Consider the following 20,219-nt stretch of genomic DNA (forward strand, 5'->3'; position numbering starts at 1 on the left):
TACTCTTGTTCCTTGATCTTCTCTTCCCATTTCTCTTCCTATTTACTCTCTCTCTGCCTTCCAGCCCCACGTATCCTTTCTCTTTCCTTGCTATTGGCCCGTTCAGTTCTTTATTAGACAATCAGGTGTTTCAGGCAGGCACAGTAACACAGCTTCACAGAGTGAAACAAACACAGTGTAAAAGAATGCAACATATCTTTGCATCATTAAACAAATGCTCCACAGCACAAACAAATGTAACACATCTTCACCTAATATTCCATAACACCCATCAATATACTTCAGAGCAAAGTCCCAGTCCATGAGGAGTCACTGAATTGCCTGTAGATGTCACATGCCTTCATCTGGGCAGTTAAGTCTCATTCTTGATTTTTTTTAAAGTGTCTAGACCAAGTAATTTTGTAGAAGCTGTGTTGAAAATATTATTTATTATTTCCGCATTTTTGAACAAAGCCAACAAGAGAGAGCCCTCGTCTGGGACAGGGAAGCATGGTCAAGGGACAACAGCAGCCCACTCTCTATGTTTCTCTTGCCTGCCCTGTGGCCCTGCGCCTTCTCCATCACATTATCAGACTCTGGTTCTTTGTGCGGTTTTTGAGCCTTCAGAAACTTGTTGGGTCTTCATCTGTGTGCGGGCATTCTTACATGTCAGCCGACCTGCCCTTCCTGCTTTCCTCCTCACCTCCTATTTGTTAATTTAGATCTTTATTTTCTCTTCCAATATTTTGCTTGTTTAATTTTGGTGGTGTTATAACTCTTTAAATTGAATTTTATTTTTCTCTATATTCTTTTAAAAAATAAAACATTTAAGGCTCTGAGTTCCCAATAGGGATAATTTAAGGCTATGAATTTCCAATAAGGATAAAGCATCGCATATGTTTTGTATGGAGTTTCCTCCATTATTGCTTTCTGTGAGGTTGGTAATTTTAGGTTCATTTACATTTTAGTAAAAGACTGCTTTGTATCATTCCTTGTAATTTCCAAGTAATTAAATGGCTTTGAATGGAGTCTCTTTTTACTGTTTGTTTCTCCCATCCCCCTTCTTCTATCATAAGCTATGATCAGGAAATATGCCCTAGAAAATTTCCACTTTTATAAATTGTCCTAGAATGTCCTTTGAAAACACAGACTGGATTAATTTTTTGTATGTGTTCTACTAAAAAGCAAAAGAAATCTAGAACTTGGGGCAAATGTAATCACAGCACCAGGAAGACTAAAAAGCAGGCAGTTTCTTCAAGTTCAAGGCTAGCCTGGGCTACATAGACCTGTCTCAGGGAAGGGGGGCAGTATAAGATGGACTATTCCATGTATGTTTTAGATCAAATTTGTAAATTTCATGTGTATTTCTTCTCTATTTCTATCTATACATTTTATCTGTTGAGTTTTCTAAGTGTAAGCAATGTGTACATCCTATTATAATTGTATTTTTACTTCATCCTCCTCCTAGATTCTGCTTTGTACAGTTAGGTCCTTCTGAAAATGATGCATACGACCAGTGTGTGTGTTGTACCCACATTTCCCCCTTCTCCTTCTGACATAATAGTTTTCACCCCGTTTTGGGAGCTCACCAAGTCTAGCTGGACTGGGACTGAAAAAGCATGGGATAAAAGCTGACTCTCTGAATATGGCGGACAATGAGGGCTGCTGAGAAGCCAAGGACAATGACACTGGGTTTTGATCCTACTTCATGTTCTGGCTTTGTGGGAGCCTAGCCAGTTTGGATGTTCACCTTCCTAGACCAGGATGGAGGGGGGAGGACTTTGGACTTTCCGCAGGGCAGGGAACCCTGACTGCTCTTTGTACTGGAGAGGGAGGGGGAAAGGAGTGGGGGGAGGGGGAGAGGAGGGGGAGGGAAATGGGAGGCTGGGAGGAGGCGGAAATTTTTTTTCAAAGAGAAAGAACCATAAAACTGCGTTTTACTGATACAGAAATAGTAATGGTACATTTATTTCCATAGCAGCACCTCAATCGTCTCTAACAAAATTAAGGCTACATTGGAGCATTCGGACAGAAAGGGACTGTTTTATACAATGTTATTCATGTTTTCATAAACAAAACAATATTCTTCAGGCAAAAAAATTTTAACAAGATACCAGTAAAGGAAATGGAATACAAAATGTGTTTCTTTGGGTCAGCCTGATAATAGCCACACACCCCCTAGGGAGTATCAGGGGATTTTTTTTAATGAATACTTTGAGTATGAGGGCGACTCTCCAGAGTTAACATCCCACAATACAAGGCTATTTCATAATATAAAAGCAAAGACAGTTGCATCTCCTGCATAATCCCTTTAGAATGAATAATTAGTGAACATAAACAGTATTTAAAAGCACAAGAGAACTGTGCAGAGTCCTACGGTGCCTGGAAGGACCATCTCTACACCAACAGCCCTTCTCCCTCAAATCCGTTGGGAAGAAAAGGAGAACTCAATTCTGATGACATTAAACTGTCAGCACTGCCAGGAGAGTGGCCAGGACCCTGCGGTACTCTTGAGGATAAAGTTATGCCATTTAAGGCCACCCACCAGCAGACTCAGTAAAACCATATTATTTCTTCCTCAAGGCACTCAAAAAAGAAAAACGATTTAATATCCTTGGTCCATAAGAAGAAATATTTACTTACATCCTCAATGGACTAAAAGATTTTAGACGTAACAATTAAAATTGTATCTTTCCAAAAATATTATATTATCAATGCAATAAACTCAATAAACTTAAAAAAAAACAAAACTTAATTTAAACTAAACTTCATTAAAATTTTTAAAAAACCAACAAAACATACTTCCTAGAGTGCAAAATGCTTATTAAATACTTCAAGAACACAAAAATAATTTGTTTAAAAACACAGGAATCCTTTGCTAAAGGACCATCAACAAAAAAGACACCCATTGCCCGCAATGGGTGCCAGCTGGAAGACACATGGTGTTAAGCTTTGTGCTTGGCCTCTGCCCCTTTCAGATGACATGTTATTTGTACAAGCTCATGGTTGGACTCTGGTACATGCACATGTATGCATCACAAAGAAGTCTGCGTGCACAGCCTCGAATCCTTCTGGAATCCAAGGAGTGCAGCTCCTCCAGAGACATCTTCAAGTACTCTCCCACTTCAGGGCAGGGTGTCACTTGTGGAATGTTGAAGCCATTCTGACCCCCTAGGGAGAGAGAGAGAGCTCTCATTAGGGCAGCAAACTTCTAAGTCCTCTTGGCAGCCTGTCCCACCAGAACAATTTTACTATCCTAGAATTTAGTGAAGACTGACTCCCAGAATCAAAAACAAAACAAAACAAAACAAACAACAAAACTTTGTTTGACTTTCAGTTTCTAGAATTACGGTCTCCTTTTATTGGCTTCTGAGAGGGTTCAAGCAGAGAAAAGTGAAAAAAAAAAAAACCTGGAAAAGGACATGCACTTAGGAAAAGCTGCAGTCCCGATTTGCAGGCTGCTGCTCTAGGCCCCTCAGACTTTTCTGTCCTTCCCAGACACTAGCAGCCTGACACTTTTCCACAAGAAGCCAATTGTGAGCGCTACTGTTTCCTTATGTTTTAAGAACATACTTGCATACCTCTAGCACGGCTGTTTTAGATACTAATCATCAGAACGCGCATGTGCTCTGATGATCAGATTTGCTCTAAAAGGTGCGTTCCCAAAAGTTATGCTGCTAATGCTGAGTGAAGCGCACACAGGGGTGGGCTGTGCCCTCAGGCATCAGAGCTATGCAGAAATGAAGAACTGTTGGTCTACAGCTTGGGCCTCTGGTCAAGAAGCCATCACTCGGTGCCTCTGGTTATTAAAGTGTCACACCTGAAGACCTGGGGAACTAGGGCTTGGAAGAAGAGCTGTAGAGTAAAGGGGGTATGGACAGGTACTGTGACAAGTACCTTACTACCAAGACCCCTGTCACTCAAGTGTGTACTAAGTAATGACTAAGCTTCCTAAAAACATCTCAATGAGAAAAGGTTTCTTCCTGAAATAAAACGCATGAGATCAGGAAGACTGAGGTAAATACAAACCATGCAACCTTCACCACCTTTAACGTTAGCTTAGACAATAGAAAAACAGGCATGATTTCCATGACCTAAGTATTCCCACAGAGTTTGGCATTTCTGTCCTCAATAAATGGCTACTCTACTGTATATAAAAATGCAAGGAAGAAGATGGTAAAATCAGCTCTAAATAAATTTTAGGATCTTTGTTTTCTTTTGAGGTTGGACAAATTGAAACAGGTTCTCACTATGCAATACAAACTGACCTCTGATTCACAATCCTCTACTTCCCAAGTCTGGGATTATGGCTAGGATTCTTTAACAAATCCATGTAAGGACCAAGATGGCACAACATTATTGCTCCTTAGTTTGAGGAGCAGAATTAGTAATACCCTTTGAAGATTGAAGTCTGTCCCACTGTGGTATCCTTTCAAGAATCTGCTCACAAAATACCCTATTACCACAAACACGTGCTCTCACTAGGAAGCATCTCCCTCCAAAAGACAAGTTTTAAATACCATCTCGATCAGCCATGCTGTCAAAGAAGAGCCAGGCTGAATCATCCTTCCCATACTTCACAAAAGCAACATAGTGGCTCGTTTCTATGCAGAGAACAGCAAATAACTCCATCTTCTGGCAGGGGATGCAGCCGTGTCTCCAGTCCCAGTCAGGCAAGTTTTTGGGAAGTGATACTGGGTGATAGGTATGATTCATTCTCTTCGGATGGAGGTGAACCTAAAATGGACCATGAAGAAAATACCACAAGTGAGCTAAATGCCATGTTTCAAGGGCAGACTCTAATCACTTTCATTGACCAGCCCAGCCAAGTTCTACACACACACACACACACACACACACACACACACACACACACACCGGCAGAAGAGACATGAGCAATAACATTTACTGTGAATGTTTAAAATGCCCTTTGACTCTGACTGGTGCAGTGAGTGTGGATTACCTGAGTGCAGCAGGTCTTACAGAACTGCTTGATCTTCCCTGCTGTGATGTCGGGGTCTTCATAGCAATCTCTACACTCAAACATCGCAAGTCCTCCACAGATGCGACACTCCCTGGGAGCTAAGCAAAGAGGGAAGGAAGAAGCCTTTTTAAAAACGACATTCTGTCCTTAAAAATAAAAGCTATACTTTGAAAACAAGAATGCTTGGGGGTTGGGGAGAAGAAAGGCCTAGTCCTCTCTGACCCTCTTAAAATTTCATTTGGATTTTTTTTTGTATCTGAAGTATTTTTAAGGACTTTTTTTTCATATAACCATTTTTGTTAACCTATTCTAGAATTGTTTTTCTGGTCATGAAATGTTCAAAGATATAAAGTAAGTATTGAAGACTAATAGCACATATGATCTTATGTCAGTAAGTAACAATCACTGCCATTATGAACTTTCTGTAACAATTTTACGTCTGAATATTTATATAAGTATGTGCACCCAGGTACACGTGTGTCTCAAGCTTCTCTCATCTAGCCTCTCGATGCTTTCCCTTCCACTATAACTACCACACACTGTTTTCACGTAGGTCTATTGTTTAGACATATAATCCAATTAACCACTTCCCCCTTATTAACATTTCTTGTCTCTAATTTCTTGTCAGATAGTAAGTAAATTTGCATTTAAATTATTTATTTTTACCTCTTTTTTTTTTAGAATAAATTGTAGCAGTCAAATTATTAAGTTAGTATGTCTAAGCTCTTCAACTACTGAATTACCTGTCAGAAGTACTATACTCATAACTAATGAAAAGTCCAGGCCAACTATTTCTAAAACAAAACAAAACAAAACAAAAATCAAAGAACGGACTATATACTTACTGTCTTCAAGCAAATCCGTTATATTTAATTCTAGAGAAGGGAAAATTTTTTCGAACATTTTGAAGTCTTTTCCAAACCGAGGCATCTGAATAATCAAGCATGATGGTGCCTAAAAAAAAAGACACATAGTTTTAGAAACCAAAGTCCTAAGGAGCTGGGGACTTAGCTCAATATAGCGCTTACTTAGCATGTCCAAAGCCTTGAGTCCTAACCCCTGTACTAACGAGTTTCCCTATGAAACTGAAATAGTCATAACTGTCAAACCCAGTAGTGGTTTCAGCAGGGCTGTTGGCCCATGAAGCAGAGCCCACTTGTGAATGTGCAGTGTGGATGCAGAGCAGCAATAAGCTACAGATTTTCCAGACTTCCCCGGAGATGAACATGATAAAACAGACCACGGCATGCACTGCAGAGATCACACATTCTGACAGTCAAAGAGAAGATTAGCAAACCCATACACAAGAATTTATTGGTATTTTATCTCTTAGCAGAGGGAGAAAAAATAACATTACCTTTGACATGTTTAGATACTATGCATGGGAAAAATGACAACTGAAAACATAAACATGTATGCACACATATCTTTGCATTAAGCTACTTTAAACTTAAAAATTAGCTTTTGTTCCCTTTGCAACCCAAATCTAAAACATTCCAACTTAAGCTAAGCGCAGCTATCTTTAAAAAAACAAAGTTAGAATAACTTTTTTTTTTTTAAAAAAAAGTGTCTTCTTAACTATTTCTTCAAACTATTCTTGGTTAAAGCACAGTGACAGCTAGGTGTGGTTCAGTGGGGCAGCACTTGGGGCAGTGTGTACAAAAGGCCTGAGTTTAATATCTAGCATTGATAAGAAACAAAATAAAGTAGCAGTACAAGTCCAGTTAGAATCACTAACCTCTGCAAATTTCAGGTTGCTGTTGATAAAAGACCATTCTAGTAACTGTTGAATTGTAGGAACTCCAAATTTCTCATTTTTTTCCACAAAGATCTGATAGAAGTCGCAGTCTTGGACTTTCTGACCTGCTGACCTGGGAGCACACAGGAAGAAATGCATATAAGCCATTTACCAAATGCCTGAATCGAGTATGAAGCATCTGACAGACCTGAGGACACAGCATCATAATGCTCGTGTCCAGCTTTGGATTGTCCACACACCAGGTGAAAGACAATGATTCGGATGAGATAGTTAAGTGTGCTTATGCAGAAGACCTCATAAATTAGTTCTTCTGCCTTCTTTATAAATTATTCAAAAGTTCTCTTGCCATCACAAGAAAAATGTAGAATAATATTCCAGACAAGAAACACTATATGAACAATACTCAGTTCTTCTCCCTCCAAATCTAGAAAGTAGCAGCTACTTTTTTTAAAAAAAATAATTTTTATTTTATGTACACTGGTGTTTTACCACGGATGTCAGGTCACCAGGAACTGATGTTACAGACAGTTGTGAGCACCGCTTTTACTGACTAGAACAAATGCTACAATGCCTCAGTGACGGACTCTTAGACCTTCTAAATCAAACTTCTTTACTTCCTAAAATAAAAGCCCTGGGAGGGAGGAGGGAGGGAGGGAGGGAGGGAGGGAGGGAGGGAGGGAAGATACTTTCCTAGCAAGTCAAAACAGGGCAAGGTGTGACTCCCAGGAACCCTAACAACTATCCTCTAGGCTTTCAGCTACCAGCAGCTCTTTAGATGCTCACCCACCAACTTGACAAACACCAGGTAAATGGTCACGGTGAAACATGAGGGTCCAACATCTCCCTTCCCTTACCAGCTTACTAGTAACCATTAAAACTAACTCTACGGAGAACATTGTTTTTCATCTTTCAGCTTACCGCTTATCTTTTTTAGCCAAGTGTCTGGGTTTAGAATCAGATTATTTAAATGTATGTCTAGATTTCAAGAGTTTTAGAAAAAAAAAAAACTGTCAGCAGTTTTTAATCACAAAACTTCTGTGATTCAGGGAGCAGCCTATTGTGATCTTCAGCTGCCCCAAGCAAATTATGTCCTGAATTTACAAAACATAAAATCTGGTAACTAGCTACAGCACTCTTGAGAACTCAAAGCTAATAAGAACAGATTATAATTCAAGAAACTAGCAGTTATTCTAGAATAATATTTTAATTGGTTGTTGATGACTACAAAAAATCATAGAACTAGTCATAGAAAAAAATCATAGAAAAAAATTCATAGTTAAAAATAGCATAGAAGAGAAAACAAAAATAATGGAGGTAAAAAAAAAATCACACCCAGAAAAATCAAGGATGGCCAGGAGGAGGCATGGCAGCTAGTTAATGGAGGAAGAGATACATAGTGTCCTAACACTGTAGCAGAAAACTGGGAGGAACAACAGCCACTCAAACCTCACTTCCAGGGCCAGGCATGGTGGTGCACACTTTTAATCCCAGCACTCAGGAGACAGAGGCAGGTGGATCTCTGTAAGTTTGAGGCCAGCCTGGTCTACAAAGCAAGTTTCAGGACAGTCAGGGCTATATAGAGAAACCTGTCTCAAAAAATCAAACCAAACCTAAAACGAAAAACAAAACAACAAAAATCACTCCTCAAATCATATGCACAGGGGAGTCCTTTTAACCATAAAGAAACAAAGTCTGTCAGTCATAAAAAATGGATACAACTGGAAATAAACATACTAAACAAATTAAATCAGTCCCATAAAGAGAAACAATGTATGTTTTCTCTCATTTATGGTTCCTTGATCTTCTACAGAGAGACAAAAAGCATTAATTTGTATATGACATGAAAGTAGACGTGATGCTGCCTAAGGAACAAAGGAACTATGAGGAGGGAGACATGGAAAGGGACAGAGGGATGGAGGTACAGGGGAAACATACTCAATATACAATATGGGGATTATGAAAATTTTAGGCAATGATAAAAATAATGAAATAACCCCACGGCTAGTGTTTTAGAAGTTTGGAAACCTACAGAATCATAACCAAGTTGTGAAACTGCACCAAGCCATGCTAGTTGGGTTGTATTTTCCACCATGGACAATCCAAGGGCACAAGAATACAAATTTGGTAAATTTTAAAAAGTGGATATTGACATTTTACAAACATGAATATAAAAACATTCATGGATTGGTGTGGTTTGGACCATAATAGGTGAGTCCTGAGGTCCTATACTCATTCCAAAATCCGGCAGCTCCATGATGAGTGTGTGCAGCTTGTGACGTCACTGCCCAGCCACAAGGAGCCGGGGTCGCCCTGCCTTGATGCTCTGTGACTCTTGCTGTGGTCTGGCCTTTCTTTGCTTGCTCTGCCCCCAACTCCTTCCTTTTGGGATGAGAACCAACCCTGTGCCACTGTAAGCTGGAAGTACAAAACTTGTTTATTGGTTTTTCAGGAACTCATGGTTAAAAAGACTATTTTTGAACAGTGTTGGAACATTAAAAATTATGGAAACTTCTGAAGTTAGAATGAATGTATTCTGCATTAAAGATGACCAAGAACCTATCGGGACAAAGAGTAGAAAGTAATAGCTTGAAAATCATATGTTTAAGTCGGGTGTGGTGAAGCATGCACTTAATCTGAGCACTCAGGAGACAGAGGCAAGCGGATCTCTGTGAGTTTGAAGTCAGTCTGGTCTACAAAGTGAATTCCAGGACAGCTAGTAGCCAAGACTGTTACACAAAGAAATCCTGTCTCAAAAAACTTGGGGCCTAAGAGAGAGAGAGAGTTCAGCCATTAAAAAAAAAAATTAAGGCTCATAACCAAAAGTGGTAGGAAATGTCTCAGCTATCAAGAGGTTAAGACAGCACACTGCCCTTACAGAGGACCAAAGCTCAGTCCCCAGAACCCACAACAGGTAGTTCACAACTGCCTGTAACTCCAGCTTAAGGAAATCTGACATCCTCTTCTGGCTTCTGTTGGCACTGAACTCATACACACAATTAAAAATAAAATTAAATGTATTTTTAAATGATATATTTGGGTATCAAGTTGACAATAAGTGGTCTTGTGATGTTAATATTGTTAACTTGACAGGATCTGGAATCATCTATGCGATAAACCTCTAAACATAACTGTAAAAAAGTTTTCTGATTGGGTTGAGGTGAGAAGATCCACCCTAAATGTGGGCAGCACAATTTCACAAGTTTGGGCCCCAGAATGAGAAGGAGAAAGTGAGCTGAGCACCTGCATTGATCTCCATCTGCTTCCCTTGCAGAAGCAGGGACACCGGCTGAGGTACAGTCCCACTACAACTGTACCAAGATGGACCGCACCTCACACTCTGAGCCTCATGTTTGCTTTATATCCATGTTTGCTTTATATCCATGGGAGGCCTGCCCTCTTCTGAATAGAAATGAAGGAGGAGAGGATGGGGGGAGAGGGAGAAGGTGGGAGGGAAGGACTAGGAAGAGAGGAAGGAGGGGAAACTGTAGTTGGAATGTAAAAATCATTAAAAGAATAAAACAAACCAAAAAATTCACATATTTAATTATTTACTCTTTCTCACTAATTAATCAAATCTGCCTTGTAGCTCAGTGTAAATCTTTTTTTAACACTATCTTTGAAAACAATGATTGCTTATTTTTCTTTCCTAAAACATAAAATATTCCTTTTTCTATATGCTTGAAGGAATAAAAAAATGTTGTTGATTTTCCATGATTAATTTTTACATGGCTAGACTATAATAAATTCTTTTCTTAAATCTTTGTAGATAATTCTCTGGATTTTCTAGGTACATAGAAAGCGATTACCAACTTGGACTTGCTAATAAGTATGTACACCCCATGATTATGCATCATGCCAGTTCACTAGTTAGAGATTTCTGAAGAGAACCAAACTTTAACTGTGATACTTTCCTTGTTCCAAAATCAGTTTAACCCTGGTTCAAACTGCATTGCTTAGACACAAGAGGAAAGAGAACTCATCAGTGTGGGTTCTTAAGAAGGTAGGCAGCACACTCCTAAGATTTTCACCAGAGAAACCAAGACTGAAATCAAGAGGGGCCCACCATTCAAATGACCTGGGAAGAGCAGACATTTCAAACATCCCACTAAGAACTGTATCGCAGTAAACTCAGGTATTCTTTCAACATGGGGGGAAGGAAGATCTAAACTGAGAATGAAAGAGCTAACTTAAGGCTAACTGTAAGTTATGGGAAGCCAAAATCAATGCTCTCACTGTTTTTTTTTTCTTTTTTTAAATTCAATTAGAATAAGATTCCTTTTAAAAGTTCACTAACTGAACTTTCAAAAATATTAACATGCAATTTCATAAGTAATTGAATTGTGGGCACATCTGTCATTAGGGCAAAAGAACAGGTTCACTTGTGCCCTGGAAGTTAAGTGTAGCTCAGAGAGAGGACAGCAGCTAGTGAAACCCACATCTATGCTAGCAACATTTAGCTACTGGGCAATGGCAGTGTAAAAGAAGGTCTGCTTCTGAAATGCTTCTAGACAGCTTGAGACCTACCTTATTTTTAACAATGGCTCAACCCTTAAAATATCATGAAACAGGATATTTAGAAATTCTTCAGGATCTAGGAGAAAATAAAACATCAACAACAAAAAACCTAAGTGAATCACAGAGAAAATTTAAAAACCATTCTATTCTTTAAGAGAGACATATTAATTAAAAGTTTAGTTATTTCAGGTTCTCCTGACAAGGGAAAACTTATAATAAAACATTACTTATAATAAAACATTACTTTTCCATTTGTTGTCATGATGCCCTATTTAACAGAATATACTCATTCACACACAGTGAAATCATTTTTATGTCTTTTGGGAGGTTCAGTAGAATATACCTGGTATATGCCCTATTTTTTCTTCTATTTTAGTAATAGCCATGTGTATAAATGCCACAGCTGGTTATAGTATACTGTTAACAAACTAATTCAGGAGTTGAATCTGAGCAAATTCTTCAGTTGTGAGCAGACAGAAGTGCCGGCCAACTGCTCCACAGCCCCTTTCAACAGGGAGCACAGTGAGAAACTGAGTGCTGGGGACTCTCCCTATCACAGGAAGAGAAGCAGCTCCGAACAGCCCTGCTGGGGACAAGGACAGCTCTTTACTTGGTCATCTTCTGTAGAGCCAGCCGGCTGGCCTCTTAAAGACTTCTTCCACATCACATCACTTCAGAAGAATCACAAAATCAGGAGAAATATGCATGTCACATAGAAAAGAAACTTTTCATATTTTTGCAGTGCTGGGAATCAAACCCAAGGCCTCTTACATACTCCACCACTGAGTATACTCCTAGCCCTCTCAAATGAATCTAACTTAAATTTAATCCTCTAAACTAAATTGGTATATTTCAGGAAATAATTTAGCATATTACTAGATGATAAACTTTCAAGTTATTTTCAATGCATATATTATAAATTAAAAGGGTCACCTTTTTCTTCAGATGTAAATCCTGATGCAGCAGGAACTTTTTCAAGTATTTTCCTCAGTTTCATAGTTTTTGTGGCACACACATATCCATATCTGTTGATAAAAGTGAATTAACTGACACTGGCACAGTGAGTCATATGGCACATCTTAATAATCAAGTACTTTTCATACAATTGTAACATGTTAAAAAAAACAAGAGACAAGGCATTTATTTTTAAGAAACAACTGTAGGCTTCTTACAGAAGTTTGAAAAGTGAAAGTCTGAGAATCAGAATTGTTTCCAGATACTATTAAACACCTTAAAAATAACTACCATGTACTAATACAATTCTGAACTTTTTATGAAGCCTGGGTGAAGCAATTTTTAAATGGCATTTGCTTATTATATTAAAATACTTATTTTATAAAATAGGATATCCAAATTTGAGAGAGCCCTTCTATTACACAGGATAAGAGACATGGAAAAGGGAACTGATGAGATACTAAAAATCTAAAGTCTGAAATCAAACAGTCAACATAATTATGACATTCTCTTTGTTTGACTATAGGAGACCATGGGCTTACAAGAACAAGTCAGAGACAGCTAATCATACTGTGTACCCGCTTTTTAGAGCGACCATCCACCTACTTGGTAGCTCTTTGCAGTCAGCAAACACTAAACACCTACCACTTGTGTAATGCTATATGTAGGGCACCAAAAATACAAAAGGAGATTAAAGAAACCTAACAACAACAAAAAACCAAATAAACAAAACAGGATCTCTACCTGTGGGTGCTTCCATTACATAATGCGAAACCTCTGTCCAAACAACAGATATGACATTTGCAGACACAAGAAATATATCTCAAATTTCTGAACTACTGATCTTGCCTTAGCCTCTTGAGCTATCAAGTGCTGGGATTACAGGTATATCCCACCATGCCTGACAAGACGCACCTTGGTCTCATAGGCCATGCAACAAGTGTTTTCTATAGACTGGTGACAAAATTAGAATAACTATGATTCTGGACTAGTTGGGCAATCGTATGCAAAAAACGTTTACTGATGGATTGACAGTATTTTAAAAAGAAGGAAGGTTGTGATAATATGCCTTGTAGTTAAGATTTGACCTGTGCTGTTCTAGTGTCATTTACATAGGGAAAGAAAAATCTGAGAGTTTAAAATTTGTGTAAGACAAAATAATTAATATTAAAATCAAAGCACATAATTAAAGGATAAGATGATTAGAAAAGTAAGGCAAACAAGTATCTAGAGAAATTTGTTTCACTTTTAATTTACTTTCTTAGCTATGTGACACAGTACGTCGTTTGGAATACTCCTTATAGTTTCATATTTTGTTATTTTTAAATATATTACGTTAATTTTTATTTTCACTGTTAAGAAAAGTGTACCACAAAGTTTAAATTGATCACAGTTGGACTTTAAATTGCATAGTTTGTTCTCTATGTCCCTGAGCTATCTGTTTCCTGATCACTGGATAATCTAACTCTTCATCACATAAACGCCTTGTGAAGTCATCACACATCAGCATCATGTATCAAAGTCTTCTTACATGGTCTTCTGCACATTTACAACTACCTTAGTAAAGGAGTAAAAGAAGACCTAAAGAAATTCTTTTAAATAAACAAAACACCATGTCACTTTAATATACCTCACTTGTTTCTAGTGCAATGTCATGTACTAGACAAAGAGGCAAAGGGATAAATTTGTAGTGCATGACTCCAAATGAGTCCCATCATTTTACAGAATGCACTGCCCAGACTAAAACACACATAAACAGAGGACAAAAAACAAAGGTTTTAAAAAGTCAGTATTTCATGAGAACTAACTTCTTTTTTTTTTACTACATGAGTACAGAGCATAAATTAATTACTATACAAGAAAACAGTAAACAGAACACCAACTAAAGACAAAACACATGTCTTCTACTTACATTCTCAGAGGATTGACTATTGCTGTCCTCAGTAGCTCCTGGGTCTCACTATAATACTCCACATCATTCTTTTCCTTGGGTCTGAGCAACACAGTATCCAGGACAGAACTAAAAGCAAATAAGCTGCAAAATAAAAGAATATTTTCCTCATGTTATAAAAAGAATAAAATTTGAGAAAGATTCTTAAAGGAGTAGGAAGAGGCAAAGGGATAAAGTGTAGGGAACCACTGGCCTAAGAACTCATGGACAGACCACACAGGCCCTGTGCTCAGTACCCGGAGACCCTGCAGATCCGGACCAGAAACACCAAGACTGCACCATACACGTGAAGGTTGAAAACACGCCAGAGAACATTATGAAAGAAGCTTGTTTACATAAACCAAGAGAGGCCTAGAAATCGGTCACACACACACAGACAACATAGGGAGAAAGTCAGAGACTGGTCAAGACCAGATCAGACTAGTCAGGACAACTTCATTTCATTATCATCAGATAGGCATTTCCTTATAATAACTTGTGAGTGATTAGCAATAAAAATTTGCTGGTATCAAAGAAAATAAATTTAGTTAAAATAAATTTTTATCAGCAAATCTAAGGAATATTATAGTAATGCTTGCTTGTTTGTTTAATCAAAAGTATTCCAGCAACGACAAGACCCACCTTTATTGTGCTCTCTCCTTTAAAATTCTAACTTCCACACTAACTTCCTAACTCTTGTGGCACAGCCTACCGAGTGGCAGATCCACTTCACTGGCAGTGCACAACCCTTACGGCTATAGATGCAATCTTCATAGCCTAATGATCCTTGCTGTTCAACTTGATCCACTTTAGGGAAAACTACACAAAGGAGGGCAACAGTGATCCCATGGAAAGTAATTTTTAATATTAAGAATTTTTATGATCATCTCGAGATTCCAGAACCCACGCAGCACGCAATGCCAATAGCTTGCTGCAGGTTACTTGGCACACGTGCCATCATCTACACTGGAGGCAGATGTCCTCAGAGTATCTGTTCACTCATTATTCACTGCAGTATTTTTATATTAGTGCTTTGGATCTAGGAATAGGATATGAAATTCTTTAGTCACTAAGGACCAAATCTCATGATCTTTCCTAACTCTGTCAGTTTCTCTACTCAAAGGCAACTGGCACCTTCTTCCATATACACACACACACATACCTGTCTCCCCTCTCCCCCACACAGCACTATTTACACTTACTGCAGAAAATAGGAACTTACCTGAATAAAGTTGAGTCCAAGTAACAAGAATTGTAATAGCCCTGGATGCCTTTCTTCTTTCCAATCATTATCTCTAAACCTTCTTTTTCCGTCTTTGGTGGAGTATTTTCTTCTACTACTTCACTTAAGTAGCCTCCAAATACTGAAAAGATAAAAAATAAAAATAATCTTTTAAATCATGACAGTATATATTCATATGCATGTATATATATATATCATTTAAAGTATATTTTGGCATCTTCTGCATTTTTTTACTTTAGTTTACTGATATTTATCTGGACTTATAAAAATTCAATTATTCACTTTCAACATCATTCCTGTCATATAGAGTTTAGAAAATTAAGTCAATTAAGCATCTGTCAAAGAATATTTTGTTACTTGTCCAAAATGTTTCATTTTCAAGTATAAAAAGAAACAAGTTTCCAAAATACTCTTCAACATTAAGAAAAATGTTTTTCATAAAGATGTTTTCCCTATTTCCCCCTGCTTGACTCTCAGTATTGTTAAGGGAAAGGCCAGCATCAGCAAGCTAGTGACAATGAGAAGAATTGTCCTCCATCTGTCAAGCCAACTGCATCCCCAGACTGTATCAGATTTCTTCATAAGGACATCCGAAATGAGGTACTTAAAAAGATGCGGATGGGGAAGTTATTGCTAAAGGGACCACATTTTCATTTCTACCACCCACACTGCCAAAAATTTAATGTCTATAATCAATAAAAGAGAAGAAAAAACACCACCTTTCAGTCTTTAGACCCTAAACACTTTTCCTAACTCTTCTTTCAACATATCTCCTCTTAGGACAACTCTCTTATGCACCAAGTAAGAATCTTTACCAACTTCGAAACTTGATGAACACTGGCAAGTAAATAAAACATTTAAACACTGTCACCCTCAGATGCTAAAATGTAGCAAGAAACAGTCATTCCAGATGGGTAAATAAATTAAAAGTATCCAATTACCTAAAGAATTACACCTTTCAATCTGATTATAAACAGGCTCCAGAAACTCAAACCTAGAGTCCGGTCTGCAGCTCTTCAATTTCACAAACAGAGCCTTCTTCACGTCGCAGGTGAAATAGCGCGTGCCCCTGAACGTGCCATCTGTACAGCCCGCACATTCATCCTCCTGAAAAAGAAAGGTTTTGGTATGTGTTACACCGGGAAGAGCTATGGAGTTTTCACTTTTTCTGAATTTCTCTTTCAAATCTTTTCTGAACAGATCAGCAAGAAGGAAAAGGGACTGACTAACTGGTGCTTTGGCCCTCAGCTGGTGGTTTAAGAAAATAATTCTTTAGCCCTCCGGGAAGTATTTGATGCATTTCCTTTCAAAATACATGCTTAGAACTTCCTTGGTTTACTGAGTTTCCCTGAGCCATTTCAAAAGTATTAAAATCAAGGGGCAGGAGTAGATAAATTACCTAGTTCCTCAACAGCAAGAAGACAAGTAAAAAAAAGTTAAAAACTATATTTAGGCAATAGCTAAATTTATTCAAATTCTCCCTCCTGGTTATGAAATATCACACAATATACTTTTTTTAGAGCCAAAAATAAAACCTTCCCCTCTCCCAAAGACTCCAAACATGATTAATTTTAAAGTCAGTCACATCCCTGAACTGACTGCAATGGGAGGAGGCTAAAGAATAAGAAGGAGAACTGGTCACTGAACTGCTTTCTTTGCTGCATTCTGTTTGTATGTGGAGACTACATGTTCTAGCCTAAAAATCAATCTATTCCTTGATCACAAACAAACATGAGGAATAAGTGGGTGAGAAGCCTTAGCGATGGCAAAGGGTGAAGGTAAGCACTACTATATTTCCTCTACTACTGAATTTTTTTTTTGAGAAAAAAATAACTTCCCAAGAAATTATCTAATAGAGGAAAACCTAGTTTTAAAACCCATGAAGAAAAGTTGTAGATTTCAAGCCAAAATAAATTACCAGTTCCAGCCCAGCTAGCACGTGACGGAGCCCAGGCGGCTGGCCAATCCAACGGATAACCCCATAGAATGGGGGATTCTTTTTCACTTCAGCCAGTGAGCCCACCTCTAGGCCGTATGCATTACCAGAAGAGATGGGCAAAGGTGGACTCTCCTGGACAGGCGTGCTGTTCAGCTCGCCCGTCACAGACTGCACTGACAGTGACAGTGGGCTGTGAGCAATGCGGCCCTTAGTATTGGGCATCTTGGTCAGGCTGAACGGTAGAGAGTGCAATCTGTTCTCGCTGGATAAGGAGTTCATGGAAGGAGGTTGTGGTGGAGGTGATGAATGTCCAAAGTCTGGAGACAGCTCTGTTAGTGATTTTGCAGGGTCTTCTGCAACTATGAAAAATTGTCCTTAATTAGAAAAGGCTGTTCAAGAACATTAAATATGAATGCATCTTCTAAAAACAATACAAAGTTCTAGTCTAACTGATCACATGATCCCTTTGCAAGCCTGCTTGAAAGCACTGTAAACTCATTGGCTCTGAATAATGTTCTTGCTCCTCTTCTCGACCTCCACAGTTTCCTGTCTCAGTAATCTGGCATTGGTCATCTAAGTCTAGTCAGTATCACATGGATTATATTCTTTCCCATAATATGATTAAGTTAGAAATTAGTATGAAGAGATATAAAAATTAAATAATAATTCTAAATAACCTCTGGAAGAACAGTCAGTGCTCTTAATCTCTAGCCATCTCTCCGGCCCAGGATGAATTCTTGAGAGAGGCAGGTCATTTTGCCTATGCTCACAAAACCCCACTCAGTGCGAGAATCAGATGTGGCAAATACCCACTCAGGTCACTTTCTGTGTGAGTATATATGTAACCTATAGTATGCAACTGTAGATTGTACTGTGTGTTTTAGCTTATAACTGAATCCATGTCATAAGCAGTCATCCTAGAGACTTAGAACACTATATTTTCATTTAGTTTACTGAATCTACTGAATACAAAGCACTGTAGAAGCACTAGGAACTTATAGAAAATACAGGCAAAAAACCAAAACCACTTCAGGGACACTTAACCTAACCTAAGAGAGTGAGTGAGTACAGCGGGAGGAAAGGTTTCAGTTTAAGAGGTGAAGAGCAGTCAGCCAGACCATTGAACTGGAGGAACTAGAAGGATTTCCAGGTAATTAACCTACACAGATGAAGGAAATAAATCCATGAAAGGAGAATGATATCTAGGAAACAAGGAAGGTAGTGTGTTTTAAAGAAAATAAGATAGGCAAGTCTTTAAATGAGTCACTTCATTTCTAAAAACAGTTGATCCTAAGCAGATGTATTAAGAGATAAGAACAAACTGCTGGGCATAGTGGTGTACACTTTTAATCTCAACACTCAGGAACCAGAAGCAGGTGAGTCTCTGTGAGTTCGAGGCCGGTCTGGTCAACAGAGCAAGTTCTAGGACAGCAAGGACTTTTTATACAGAGAAACCCTGTCTCGGGTAAAAAAAAAACAAAGCAAAACAAAACCCAGACTACTAACATATTTCAAATGTATCCTCAACCCTAATAACAGTGTAGTTCAAACTATGTTTAATATTTTAGTTCAGCAATATTGTCATATTAGCTATGATCTATTCACTGTTTCCAAAATTAACAAATATTGATGAAAAAGTCATTTCCCCTTACATATTAAACAGAGGGTACCATTATAAAGAGGACTAAAATTATAGATTACCTTCATCAATATCGCATGAATTTTTGGATTTGGTTTGTGGTTGTGAGTCAACAGATGACCCATTTAAGGTATAAAATAATTCAGATCTGCTTTTACTTCCAGGGTCTGAGGTAGATCCTATGGAACAAGAAAAGTTCCTTTTTAAAAAAGCCAATATGTTACAAAAAGAAGTTTTATAATTAAATTAACATATGCACGGTATAACAACTGCTCACACAACTAATATACATATACATAGTATTGTATTGTCTTCGGCTTTAAAAGTTTGGTAATTAGTCAACACAGAAGAGAGTAGGAGTTATAAAATTAATATAAAAGTTAGTCATTTATATTAAAGTTCTAAGAAACCATTCTGGTGGTCAGTGGTGACACGAGCCTTTAATCCCAGCACTTAGTAGAGGCAGGCATATCTGAGTTTGAGGCCATCCTTTTCTATTGAGCAAGTTCCAGGACACTACAGACTATCTAAAGAAATCTGGACAAAAAAAAAATCATTCCATGTAGTCTATTTTTCAATGTCACCTCTACTTTGATGAAATTACTGGCTCACGAATTTCACCTCTATCATTCATACCATATAACAGTGGTTTTCCACCTTCCTAATTCTGCCACCCTTTAATACAATACCTCAAACTGTGGCAAACCCCAACCAGAAAATTGTTTTCGTTGTTACTTTATAACTGCAATTTTGCCACTGTTATGAATTGTAATATAAATATCTTTGTTTTCCAATGGTCTTAAACGACCCCAATAAAAGGGTCATTCAAACCCCGAAGGGGCCACAATCCACAGGATGAAACCCCATTGCAGTCAACAAAAGAACATCCAGCAGTGTTATAGAGCCTAGACATACACAAAGTTCTTTTACCAAGGTTTGTGAAGTGCATTCTATGATGGTCACATGATGTGGGATTCTCCTCCACATGCTGTGAATACCATTGATTAATAAAGAAATTGGCTTGGCCTGATAGAGTAGAACAGAGCTAGGTGGGAAAAACTGAATGCTGGGAGAAAGAAGGGCAGAGTCAGAGAGAAGCCATACAGCCCCACAGGAGATGCCGGAACTTTACCTGGTAAGCCACAGCCTTGTGGCAATACACAGATTAATGGAGATGGGTTAATTTAAGATGAGTTAGCCAGAAATATGCTTAAGCTATTGGCCAAACAGTATTGCAAATAATATGGTTTCTGTGTGATTATTTTTTGGCTGAGCAG

At 38.2% G+C, this 20,219-nt stretch overlaps 1 protein-coding gene and 1 long non-coding RNA gene across 2 annotated transcripts in view; one reads left to right on the forward strand and one right to left on the reverse strand.

Annotated features, from left to right (window-relative positions):
- Nucleotides 1–1,949: 1,949 nt before the first annotated feature.
- LOC121462692 (ubiquitin carboxyl-terminal hydrolase CYLD-like) overlaps nt 1,950–20,219 on the reverse strand; it is a 42,376-nt gene continuing 24,106 nt past the window's right edge. The window contains exons 4-15 of the mRNA XM_041674511.1: nt 19,005–19,121; nt 17,283–17,662; nt 16,306–16,471; nt 15,344–15,485; nt 14,104–14,226; nt 12,171–12,262; nt 11,247–11,313; nt 6,702–6,834; nt 5,809–5,917; nt 4,943–5,061; nt 4,500–4,716; nt 1,950–3,150 (exon numbers count right to left, since the gene is read on the reverse strand). Of these exons, the coding sequence (XP_041530445.1) occupies nt 2,966–3,150; nt 4,500–4,716; nt 4,943–5,061; nt 5,809–5,917; nt 6,702–6,834; nt 11,247–11,313; nt 12,171–12,262; nt 14,104–14,226; nt 15,344–15,485; nt 16,306–16,471; nt 17,283–17,662; nt 19,005–19,121 (1,850 nt within the window). The 3' untranslated portion in view covers nt 1,950–2,965. The remainder of the gene's footprint in view (nt 3,151–4,499; nt 4,717–4,942; nt 5,062–5,808; nt 5,918–6,701; nt 6,835–11,246; nt 11,314–12,170; nt 12,263–14,103; nt 14,227–15,343; nt 15,486–16,305; nt 16,472–17,282; nt 17,663–19,004; nt 19,122–20,219) is intronic.
- Nucleotides 6,854–16,472, forward strand: LOC121462698. Its single transcript, XR_005976361.1, has 3 exons — nt 6,854–6,964; nt 15,842–15,964; nt 16,342–16,472. It is a non-coding gene; the product is annotated as an uncharacterized LOC121462698 (long non-coding RNA).

The sequence above is a fragment of the Microtus oregoni genome, unplaced genomic scaffold, assembly GCF_018167655.1.
Source record: "Microtus oregoni isolate MIOR12 unplaced genomic scaffold, Mior012 000025F_ref0000491, whole genome shotgun sequence".
NCBI classification, from domain to species: domain Eukaryota; kingdom Metazoa; phylum Chordata; class Mammalia; order Rodentia; family Cricetidae; genus Microtus; species Microtus oregoni.